Source organism: Nicotiana sylvestris, chromosome 7 (assembly GCF_000393655.2).
Source record: "Nicotiana sylvestris chromosome 7, ASM39365v2, whole genome shotgun sequence".
Classification (NCBI taxonomy): Eukaryota; Viridiplantae; Streptophyta; class Magnoliopsida; order Solanales; family Solanaceae; genus Nicotiana; species Nicotiana sylvestris.
The window spans coordinates 145,006,022-145,019,104 of NC_091063.1; the positions used below are offsets into that span (position 1 = coordinate 145,006,022).

The 13,083-nt window shown below is 37.1% G+C and overlaps 1 protein-coding gene across 1 annotated transcript; it reads right to left on the reverse strand.

Annotated features, from left to right (window-relative positions):
- Positions 1–7,619: 7,619 nt before the first annotated feature.
- On the reverse strand, positions 7,620–8,860 carry LOC104236318 (probable glutathione S-transferase). The gene is made up of 2 exons (XM_009790219.2): positions 8,445–8,860; positions 7,620–8,084 (listed from the first exon to the last, which is right to left on the reverse strand). The coding sequence occupies exons 1-2, from the start codon at positions 8,751–8,753 to the stop codon at positions 7,731–7,733; spliced, it is 663 nt and encodes a 220-aa protein (XP_009788521.1). The 5' UTR covers positions 8,754–8,860; the 3' UTR covers positions 7,620–7,730.
- Positions 8,861–13,083: the final 4,223 nt, after the last annotated feature.

Sequence of the window (13,083 nt, forward strand, 5' to 3'; positions counted from 1 at the left end):
GGTGGATCAATAGGTGCTGCCCTCGCTACTCTGCCTCTACCACAACCACGACCGCACCCATGGCCTCTTGTGACCGCAGTGGGTGGCACTGGTGGTCTTCCACCTCGTTCGGTAGCGCGAGTCCTCGCCATCTACGAGAGAATAGAATAACGGAAGTTTAGCACTCGGATCAACAAGTTTGCACGATAAGAGTTTCAAGAATATGAAGTTTTCCTAAAGGTTCTGCAGCCTCTCGAGGATAAATACAGACGTCTCCATATCGATCCGCGAGACTCTACTAAACCGGCTCATGACTCGCGATACCAAGTAACCTAGGCTCTGATACCAACTTGTCACGACCCCAACCCTGGCCGTGATGGTGCCCAACACAATGCTAGGCAAGCCCGACCAATTAACATCTCACAATCTCTTTCTTTATAATTCAATACCAATTTTCGGGATTTAATACCAATTTAATATAAATATAAGTATGAATTTAACAGATGAAATGTGCGGAAACCATAATCACGAAAAATCTCTGTAAAACAGCCCACTGATTCGGTGTCACAAGTCTGAGCCTCTAATACAAGGTTTCAACAATCTAATACAGAAATATGTCTAAAATGCGGAATAATAAGTGGAGATAGAAAGAGAAATTGGGTCTGCGAACGCCATGCAGCTACCTCGATAACTCCGATGAAAACAGAACGGCAGGAAAGCTCACTCTATGCCTCAGGAATACCTGTACCTGCACACATGGTGCATGGAGTAATGTAAGTACTCCGACCTAGTGAGTAATAACAACAAATAATGGCTGACAGTATGAAATCACGTAATTGCACTAAGCAGTTCTATATCAAAACAGTAAAATCATTTAAGCAGCAGTGAATGAGGAAATCATGTGAAATTCTTTAAACCAGGTAAAACAGATATAATCAGTACACATCAGCTCCTCAAGCATTTCAGTTCATTTATTCGTTCTTATCCTCAGTTCTCAATTCATATACTTCACGATAACCGAATCAATAAATGTATATACCACTGCGGCGTGCAGCCCGATCCATATATCGCTGTGGCATACAGCCTTATCTAATAATAATAGTCGACTGCGCTCACTGGGGGTGTGCAGACTCCGGAGGGGCTCCTTCAGCCCAAGCGCTATATAATTGTTGCGGCGTGCAGCCCGATCTATATAAGTAATTGTTGCGGCGTGCAGCCCGATCCATATCATATAAAATATCCTCACTATTGGGTCCTCTACCCCTCTCAGTCATTTAAAAATCAAAGCCTCTCGGGCATAATGTACGGTCGGGATCTCAGCCCTCATATCTCTTTCTATTTATGATTAACATTTCAAAAATCCGGTTCATATCATTTTTAAACAATTGGAAACCTGACTGAGGATATAAATTTTTTAACAAAATAGGTGAGGAAAACTAGTCAAAAATCCCCTAAGGGTTCTGCAGGTCGGCACAAGGCCCCAAGCATGGAAACAAGCCCAATTTATAATAATAAAGTATATATCTCAATCAAAAATGTAGTAAAATATCATTCGGGATGGACCAAGTTACAATCCCCATAGCATTGGACCTCACGCTCGTCACACAACATGTATCTCAACTTAGTATAGCACTACGTTGTGCAAATTCGGGGTTTCAAACCCTCAGGACATCATTTAAAATCATTACTCACCTCAAACTGGCCAAAACTCTAGCTCGCTATTCCCTTGCCTCTCAAATTAGCCTCCTCGTGCGTCGAATCTGACCAAAATCACACAAACATCGATGAAGCTCGATTTCTAAAAGACGGGGTATTAGCCATACGTATCTGAGACTTGCCCCTTAATGGTACTACAATGATCCACTACTCTTAGGTAACTTCAATCTACAATACAACATTCAATAGGGCCAATATTAGTAATAATTCCCATAACTTATGTCATTTAGGCCTGTTATCAAACATCTTGTAGGCATAGATATTTACACCTCATAACTATAGTATTGGTTCCTCCAACTATCACCATTAACCAACAATTTCATCCCACCATGAGTCTTTAACAATTTATACTCCTAACATCACATGTGTGATTAACCATTCACACCCAACCAACAAAATTTCATCAACTAATCACCTTTAAATCCCTACCATGATCATGTATTTAAATTGGAAATTTATGGCCTCCAATCACCATACCCCAAGTTCTAATGTATATATCATACATAAATAATCACCATAGAGTAGTTGGAGATGATAGACATACCTCTTGTAGTAAGAATTTTAAGAATCCTCACTTGTGGTGTTCTTAATAAATTTAAGGATTTTAAGGAAAATCTAAGGATTTTCAAGATCAATCCATGTTAATATAAGTGTTTAGGAGTAGTAATCAACTCAAAATACCCCAAAAATCTTACCTTGGATCATAAAAATGAAGAGTAGGACGGATTCCTCTTGAGAGAGCAAGCCCTTGCTCCAAAAATGATTTGGGAACTCTCTATACCCAGTCTTGGGGTATTTAGGGGCCTGCTACTACCGCGGTCGCGCACCTGGGCGCGCTAAAGTAGCGCGACGAAGGCAGAAAACTTCGCAATATGCGCGTTGACTAGCGTGATCGCGCATCTGGGCGAGCTAGTGACACATGCCTAGTAAAATGGTCATAACTTTCTGTATGTACCTCCGAATGACGAACAGTTTGTTGCGTTCGAAACTAGACCCAAAGGGCTTTAATTTGATAGGTTGTGGATAACACAACTCCCTATATAACTAGAGATATGATTGTCCAAAGTGAGGTCTTGTGCGCACTCATTTACAACTTTCGTCTATTATGAAATTTTCCCATTTCAAAAGTTCCCGTTAGCCATGCGAAATCACCCCGACGCCCCCAAGACCTCAACAAAAAGCACTAACATATCTTAAAATATCATCCAAACTTGTTCCAATCATAAAAATGCCTCAACTAACACCAAAATCATCGAATTCAAGCCTAAGTTCTTTTAAAACTTATAAAACACGCATTCGTTCAAAACCCAACCAAACCACGTCTGAATGACCTGAAATTTTTGCACACACATCCCAAATCACCTAACGAAGCTACAACAACTTTCGGAATTATATTCCGACTCCCGGATCAAAATCTCACCTATCGACCGGAAATCGCCAAAATACTGACTTCGCCAATTCAAGCCTAATTCTACACCGGACCTCCAAAATCACTTCCGATCATGCTCCTAAGTCACGAATCACCTCCCGGAGCTACCCGAACCATCGTAATTCACATCCGAGCCTCTAACACATAAAACAACTTCTGGTTGACTTTTCCAAACTAAGCCTTCCTTAAAGAGACTAAGTGTCTCATTTCTTATCAAAACCATTCCAAATCAACTCGACTACATATGGCACGGATAACGAACTGTATAGAAACAGAAAATGGGAGAAACGGGGCGGTAACTCATGAGACGACGGGCCGGGTCGTCACAATACCAACACGTTCTAATCAAAATTCATTTCCAAACCTTATGAACAATTTTAGAAAATAATTTTCTTCAAAAATTCATTTCTCGGGCTTGGGACCTCGGAATTCGATTCTGAGCAAACGCCCAAGTCCCATATTTTCCTACGGACCTTCCGGGACCGTCAAATTATGGGTCCGGGTCCGTTTACCCAACATATTGACTGAAGTCAAATTAACTCATTTTATAGCCAAAATTTATCATTTTCCACAGACTTTCACATATAAGCTTTTCGGCTATGCACCCGGACTATGCACACAAATCGAAGTGATATTAAAAGAGGTTTTTAAGGCCTCAAAACGCAAAATTTTATTTTAAAACAAGTGATGACCTTTTGGGTCATCACACCTAATTGTATTCTTTTGTATCTTTCACCTTTTTTTTTTTGGAGTTTGAATCGCGTCCAAGTATCTCTTAAGAATAGACATTTGGATTTGGTCATTCACGTGATTACCAGAACACTATTGCAGCATTTCATAAAAAGATGTAATATGACTGTAGATGTTAGTATAAATGGTATATATTTAATGGCGGATGATGCTTAATTTCGACCAAGGAATTATTCCCAAAATCACACCTCAAAAAAAAAAAAAAAAACTCAATGTTCATGAGTGAATTGAAGGCCTGAGTAATCAGTACTCTAGATATATACTCTTGTCGAAGTATCACATTATTCATGATGTTAGGGAATAATATGTCATATGTTCAGTCCACATTGCTTAGTTGTCAAAGCCAATGATTCCAAGTGCATGTCAATGCGCCTTTGGTGAACTTCATCCGCAATGGCACCTAAAAGCAGTAGCATTGATGTTGTTGAAAGATTGACAGCCTTGAGAAAATATTAGCAACATTTTCTTGAAAATATTTGTTGCCTTTTAACAGAATGTTATTCCTTACATTTTTCCTACAAGTACTTAAAAAGAAAAGTTGCATAGTAGCATAAAGTTTCTGTCCCCTTGCATTTCTGGTTCATAGACATAATAACCTCTTTTATAAAATGCTACTCACACTTGTTGCATTTAAAGAAGAAAACTAGCTTACCAATTATCTCATTTTTATCCTCAGTTTACACCAGCAATATGTTGCCAAGGAGTCGAACTCTTCCTGCTAGAATATATTATGGCGAAGTGAGTAATTACAGTACAATTAAGAATTTCACCGGTTCAGTTCAGTTTGAAACTTCTTGGCTAAATCTTGGCACCAGTTTCAAGGAAAAAATATTAGTTCAGTTTGTTTGAAACTGCATATTAAAATGGCTACTTTCCTTATCGCTGAAAAATCTATTGACATTCTTGGCTAAATTTTGAAGTCTGTTAAACTTTTCTTTAATCTAACTTGACTTGTTGAAACTTATTTTAGTGGTCGATCTATCTTGACTTTTAAGTGATGGGCAATAATATTTTTTTTGACAGTCTGAATTTCAGAATCGTCAAAGTTCAGGAGAAACAGCAGATAATACATTTAGGGATGTTGGAAAGGAGCAGCATGGTCGGGTTAGATGCTATGATAGATCGGTGACGACAAGCTCTCTGAAAAAAGATGAAGAAATCACCAAGCTTAAACAACAACATGCCAACGAAATAACTTCTCTGAAGGAAGAAATGAAGGAAATGATGAGAGAAGAAATGCTATAATTTTTTAGTCAATTGGTGAAAAACAACCCTGGACTGGATTTTCATGATATACAAGGGTGTGTTGGATCTATTATTCCTTCACCGATTGATGTAAGTAGTGCACGAGCTATGAGAGGCCATAATCTACCACATTCTTCTGGCTCAACTCATGCCCCGAGTCTTGAAAAGGTATTTATATTTTACCAAATAGTATAATGATCGGGGTAAATTTGACCGGATAGTATAATGAAGATAAAATATAAACAATATTTAAAGGTAGAGGGTATACCTGGCCCTTTTCTCTTCTTATTAAATTAAGTGATTGTTGCGATTATAGAAGGAGATAGGTAAAATATATGTTAATTCACATTTTTGCTTCTCTTTCACTTGTATATCTTTTTTGTGTTTGATATTGTTATGCTATAGTAGTGAAATAAAATCTCATTAGATCTTAGTAAGATATAACCATTGCATACTATATATTTGTTTCTTTCTCATTTTTAATTTCATTTTGAATGTGTAGGAAAATACGGGTGATGCAATTGGAAATGGTGGCCACAAATCAATTTGATTCATTAAAGTGAATGGTGAACACCTTTTGAACAATTGTGATATTTATTTTTATTTTATATTGATACTATAAATATGAATACATTTGATTTTGTAGAGGTCTTTGCTAGTGAACTTCTTGAACCAACAGTGCTTTATTACTATAGATAGTACGCAAAGTATGTTTCTAATTTGTTGAAGTTTATTTCAAGTATATGCATTTGAATTATTTTTATTCTATTGCTTATTATCTAAATTTAATGCTTGAGATCATATATACTGGAAATAAATGTGGACAGAATTTAATGTAAACATATATAATTTTTTAACCACAAAATTGTGGCTTCGTAGTATAGAAAAAATTGTCACGCTTAGAAAGTGTGGCCATAGGAATTATTAATTTGGTGTTGTTAATGATAAATGTTTCTCTAGAAGCCACACTTTATAAGCGTAGTCTATAACGTGACAAAGATCACCCTTCAATTGTGTAGCCTTATGTCATAAAAGCGTGGCTATATGAGAAAATATAAGCGTGGCCTTTGTACTGTACATGCCACATTTTTAAAGTGTGGCTTCTAAGGCAACACCTACAAAGCGTGGCCAATAATCAAAGGTCACGGTACTTTAGGCCACCCCCAAAAAGTGTTGCCTTTAATCAAATGCTACACTTCTTGACATTTTAGGCCACACTTCTCAAGGGTGGTTGTAAGGCTAAAATGTTGTAGTGGGCTATGTTATTCAAACTCCATGCCAAATGGAAAAAGAATCAATCAAACAAGCATAAGGAAGGAAAGACAAATCAATGCTAAAGATTCTCAAGAGTGCAAGGAAGGAAAGAGAGCCAATCAAGGAAACTTTACGGAAGCTCTAAACAAGGTTAATTGGAGGAGCCAAAACTTCAATCTTGCCACACCTCTTAAGCTAGATTTATGAGGCTAACCTTGAGTCCTACTCTTAAAAGACTATACCTCACAAGGAAAGACCTCCACTTAATAATCTTTTGCGATCCCAGAAAAGAGAAATCAAAAGATTCATCGAGTACTATTAAAGAAGAAGTAGAAGGACAAGGAAGCTCACGCCACTTAACATCTATTTCTATACCTTTCTAGTTCTTAGTACAAAAACTGTATTCTTGAGTCTACAAGTGTCTAAAAGATAGGAAGAGTTAGAAAACAAAACAAGAGTTGTGCCAACACTAGATAAATATTGTTGCTAAATATCATTGGTGGTGAACGTACTAAAACCATCACTGTTGTAAAGATTTATTGAAGATCTAAGAGAACCCTTTTGACCCAAGAGAACTGGACGTAGGTATCACACCGGTATTGAACCAATATAAAATTGTTGTGCCTCCTTTTAGTTTTCATTCTGCACAATTTATTTCTGCTACAATTGATCCTAATGTGAAGTTTAGTCGACTAATTCCTTTCTTAGTCAACTAAATTTTAAAATCGGTTAATTCACTCCCTCCCCCCTCTTGTACTTTCACCAAGTTTTACGGATTCACTCATATCCACTATGTCTGACGCTTATCCCACAATCGGTGTGTATCTCGGCTACTAACAACCACCCAACGCAACATGTGGGAGTAGAACTAGGGATGTCAACGTTAGGTTTAGACTATAAATACCTCTAGTCCTCTCATTCGTATATTCATTTTGATTCCGCTCTACTTAATTACTCATTATTATAAACTACCGCATTTCGCTCTTGTCAAGCTGGGTAGTTGATCCTTACTTTACTCATTATTATTCTTTCCTTTACTTGCCTACTTTAATCGCATTATTATCATTGTTTGTTACTTATTAGTCTAGTCACACGATTCATTCAACTATGCTCTGATTTGAATTGATTGTTAGTGACCTCATTAAATATAAATATATTTAATTGTTTACCTAAAACTATTTTTGGGTTAAACAATTTAGATGGATATTTCTTAAATGATAAAATTGAAGTAGTGACTTTTGTGCAATGAGTGTAATAAACCTTCAATTGAATGACCACTAATAAAATTGAAAGACAATTTTCTTTAATAGGTAGTTTTATTGCCACATAAAATATAGAAATTTCACAAGAGATGTATTTATTTGGGAGCAGCTGCAGCTTGAAAGCGAGCTTGGAAATGGGCAAATAACGCATCTTTTGAAGGTAGATTATCTTTTACTTGGCTGCAGTTAAGGTACTCTTCTCTCCAAACACAATAATTGGAAAACTTTTCACTTGTCACCAAAACTACACCAGAGGCTTCCTCAATAATTCCCATCCAAAATGCCATTAAATTAGCAGCTATATCAGCAAATCCAATTTTGTCTCCAACAAAAAACTTCTTATTCTTGAGCTCATTATCAAGAATTTTCAGCAGCTCATTACATTCCTCCTTAGCTTTGTCTGACTCCTCTCCTGTCCCAAAATAAACTTTTCCCATTGCTGGCAAGCACTGCAAAAACACTCAAAATTTAAGTTCCAATAGATTTATTCAACTCTACAAATAGAAATATATAGCGTGAAAATGAATGGGGTTTTTGAAGTTTTATGTACTAGTGTTGTAAAAAAATATTTATACATTCAGATCACTTATAAGATAATTAAATGTAAATTTATATTATAGTCTTTGAGTTTAACTTATATATACCATGGTGAAGAAAATTTTGTAGGTTATCAGGTCATCCAAAAGATATCTATAGGTTATATGCTATAACAAGTTAATATAACCCAATAGTTATAACTGTATTGTTAATGTGACAAAAGAAGATTTTTACACAATCACTGTATAAAACTCAAATCCAAATAAATTCACCTTCTCGTCAAGGAACTTAGCCCAGAAACGAGCTATAGCTCGATCATAAGGGTCTTCTGGCAAGATGGAAGGGCCTTCAAAAGTCTCATCGATGTATTCAAGAATGACCATAGACTCAGAAATGGGTTTTCCATTGTGAATTAGCACTGGTATTTTCTTGTGAATAGGATTGGATTGAAGAAGTAGAGGGCTCTTGTTTTGTGGATCTTCTACTATAAGTTCATATTCGACGCCTTTAATCTTCAGAGCCCACTCAACTCTGTGAGTAAATGGGCTCAAGGAAACACCAAGCAATTTCATTTCTGCCATCTCAAAACTTTGGATATGGTGGTTTTCAATCTTGATCAATTGTAGCCTTATTTTTATAGAGCAAAAGATACAATGAAGTGTCTTCGCAACCAAGCGAATGAAATGACTTCTCTGACAATTATGTTGCCTAATTTAATGCTTCGATATGGACCGACGACTTATCCTCAATTATAAGTCTAAAGAATATGAGAGGTACTTTATAATTTTTGTAATTAGTATCTAGTATTCGAAATTTACTAATTCAATTTACTATTCGGATTCGCGTCGATGCTTCGCACCCTTGATGGTTAGGGGTAAGTACTGCTTGCAGGTTCTGTTATTTACGTCGGTGCTCCATTTTGAGGGTAACTCTTACCTAATGTTTGGATCAATTTCGGGAATCCAATTTTTATTTTTTCCAGAATTCAGAATTTTTGTATGAAGTAGTAGAAGAATATTTATAATATTATTTTTCCTTTAATATGAAAAAGTTTGCTTTTCTACAAAAAGTACTCAATAAATTTTCTTCAAAAAATCTATAAGTCTATTATTGTTAAAAGTGGGGAGGCCTAAAAATTGGGGGTCTAAAACACTTTGCCTTAGACTTCGCCATAGAACAAGTAAGATTTTTCGCCACAAATTTAAATCTACCCCTTAGACATATAAAATTTATTAAGTTCAATCCATACAAAATTTGGATTGAATCTTAATTTTATTTGGGTTAAATAATTAATTTGGGCTTTGCAAGTTAAATTAGTCCATTTATTTTTTTCAAACCCCATATCCATTTCATTTTAAGGCCTAGACTCATGCCATGTATCAGGTTACATGGCATATCCAGTCAAACTCAAAGCCAACAAGAAGACACCACGTGCGAAATGATGTGGCAATCCCAGTCTAAAATAGTGACCAATCAAGAGTTGTCAGGTGTCTAAAATGACATGTCTTGGCCAATCACTATCAAGCTTATCATCACATAGTTTATGTGATAAGTTTGATGGCTCACATGAGCCAATCAGAATCAAGCAAGAGAGTTCATATGTAGCCAGACTGTCCATCCTCTACCATTATAAATGGAGGGGTTACATAACTCTCTGAAAACATTCAGAGTTGGAGAAGAGCTTCCGCAATTGGTGAAGGCATCCACAAACAAAAGATCAATCACCAAGTGCATAGTTCTTCAACAAAGGAGTGGTCAACGGAGTTCTTCCCGGAGATCAACCTGAAACATTGAAGTGCTTCTCGACGTTCTTGGCGATTAATTACATTATAAGGAGGTATGCGTCTTTCTATATTCGAGAAAGACGTTTCTCAAGCCTTCGAATTATGGAGAATTTCTAAAAGGAGAATCAAGGGATACATAGAATTGTACTCACAAATATTTATCAATAAAATCTCTTTTCTTCATATTTTTTATTGCAGTTTATTTTTCATACTACGAAAAATTTGTTATGAAAAAGGTTTGACACGCCCAGCAGGACAAGTTCTACCCTTCGTTTCTTCCTCTTGCAAGTTGAAACTACAAATTTCAGATCTACTACTGCAATGGCCTTTCAGAAGTGTGATGATGTTCCATGCAAGGATGCTACCCCTGCCGCACCCGTTGAGCTCAGTCATGTTGTCCCAATCACTCGAAGCAAGTTCTCCTATGACATCCTCAACCGCAATCTCTAGGGGCAACACCCCATTCTCGCTATTTGACGAACTTTCTCAAATAGCCTCCAACCTTGGTGGATTTGAGGATTTGGTGGATTCTCCTGTTTCAACGCCTTAATGACTGACGCAACTAATGTGGACGAAAAGTTTTCCATGATGGAACATACTATAGAAGTCTTAAAGAAATCTGTTGAACATAAAGACCTTCAAATCGCTCAACTCATGAAATATTTTGAAGCCTATGCACCAGAAGAGTCAAGCCATGTCCCTCCTCGTTCACCTGTTTTCACTTCACAGAAAATGGCTGTTGAGGAATGGCTTGCCAAGTTCAACACTCAAAAATAAAATCAATCCATTTCAGTTGCGGCATTATCTGCCCAACAATTGCAAGACAGGATAAGGAAATGCCATCAGAGCTCAATATGGTGAACCATCACAAAATTCGGTGTACTATTCTAAGCCTTATACGAAGCAGATGATTGTCAAACTATGCCAACCAATTATCAACCACCAATGCTGCATCAATTTGATGGCAAAGAAAACCCAAGGCAATATATTGCCTACTTTGTCGAGACTTGTAGTAATGTTGGAACGCATGATGACCTTTTGATAAAACAGTTTGTTCGTTCAATGAAATGGAATGCATTTGACTGGTATATTGGGTTGGAGCCTGAGTCTATTGATAGTTGAGATCAACTTGAGAAGGAATTTCTCTATCAATTTTATAGTACCCGAATAATTGTAAGCATGATAGATTTGACAGGCACTAAGCAAAGGAAGAACGAGCCTGTGGTAGGTTACATCAATCGTTGGAGATCATTATGTTTGGATTGCAAGGATCTTCTTTCAGACATATCTGCTGTGAGATGTGCATTCAAGGAATGCACTCCAGCTTTTTTTACATCCTACATGGGATCAAACTGCGAACTATTGAAGAACTTGCAATGCGAGCACACGCCATGGAGTTAAGCATCACAAGTCATGGAAAAACATCTCCATTTGTTGATCAAAAGGAGTTCAAGAAAAGTGTTGCATCAAAGAACCAAACCAAATAATCTATGGCGGTGAAAGCAACTTCTATGAAAGCCACGACCAAGCAAAAGGTGAAGGAGGAGAAGACCCCGAGTCAATATCCCAAAGAGGAGAAACGTCATCCAACCTTGAAGGAATTATAGGCGAAAGTTTATCCATTCCCAGATTTTGATGTACCCACGATCCTTGATGAATTGCTGGCCAAGAAAATCATTGATCTCCCTGAATCAAAAAGGCATGAGGAAATTGGTAAAGTTGGCGATCCAAAATTCTACAATTTTCATCGCGTCATTGGCCACCCTACACAGAAATGCTTTGTTTTGAAGGAGAAAATCATGTCTCTTGTAAGTGAAAGAAAAATAATCATAGAGATGGATGAAACAGTGGAAGCAAACCATGCAAGTGTCGCGCCCAAGGAAAATAAGCGTTCAAGGTTGCAGAACATGTCAAGCACTCCCTTCTTACAATTTAGAAGTTTCGAGCCTGTTGAATTTGATCGTCCAAGGAAAAATTTTAAAGGTTCACTAGAGCTAGAATATCACTCCAAAACAATGACAACGATGGTTGGACTCTAGTCACTCGCAAGAAGTGAAAATATCAGGCAGTTTTGAGGCTACGAATTCCTAAACCAAGAGAGATGATGAGCAATGTGGATAGGCTACAACCACCAAGAAATATCAAATCTTCTACTAGCAAGAAAATTATTGGTGCCTTATCACAAAGTTTTGAAAGCCCATTACCTTGCATGAATGCTTTCTTGAAAAATTCCTTCATGGAAGTTGTGTTGATCCACCAAAAACACAAGAACATCATGATAACGGAAAAGTTATCACATGTTGTGCAACAATTTCCTTCATAGATGATGACTTGTTGCTGGATAAGCCACATAACAGACCTTTGTTTGTTAGAGGGGCCATTCGGGAACAACACCTCAATCGTATACTTGTTGATGATCGGCTGTCAACATCATGCCAAAGATGGTGCTAAAAAATCTTAGGATCTATCCATGATCTATCCAAAAGTAACCTAACAACCCAAGGTTTAAACCAAGAAGGACAATGAGCCATAGGTATGATCTGCGTGGGATTATCCATTGGTGAGATGAAGTCAACACCCTGATTCACATCATATATGCTAAAATATCATACAACTTGTTGCTTGGACGTCCCTGAATTGGTGAGAATGGAGTGGTTTTATCTATTTTTCATCAATGTCTGAAGTACAGAAGGGATGGAGAGAGAGTCAAAATATATACAGACATTTATCCTTTCGCTGAGACAGAGTCATACTTTGCAGATACAAAATTCCATCTAGATTCTTGTGAACAGAGTGTGGAGAAACCATCATCAGTCGATAAAGTTGATATCAATTCAAAAGAACAAAATGAGCTCAATGGACTACCACCAAGCTATCTAAAAAGACAATTGAAGAAATCTCCTATAAGCTATCATCATCTAAAGGTGACATATAGACAAATACTGATAACGAGCATCCAGTTTTTCGTTATGGTTTCGCATGAGAATCGAAAGAAAGGGAAAGCTCTATTAGAGAAATGTACTCCAAGGAAGAAAATGAGCCACAAAGCTATCCAAGATTTGAATGATCATATGACAATTCCAGTTACACAAACCCAATCCGTGACTTGTGAGTCTACTAAAGGCAA

Bases quoted from the DNA above. Each gene is read 5' to 3' on its own strand.
- LOC104236318 (XM_009790219.2), bottom strand. From the start codon at position 8,753: ATGGCAGAAATGAAATTGCTTGGTGTTTCCTTGAGCCCATTTACTCAC. The intron at 8,085-8,444 runs GTGAATTTATTT...GTGTTTTTGCAG, and splicing joins CTAAGTTCCTTGACGAGAAG to TGCTTGCCAGCAATGGGAAA.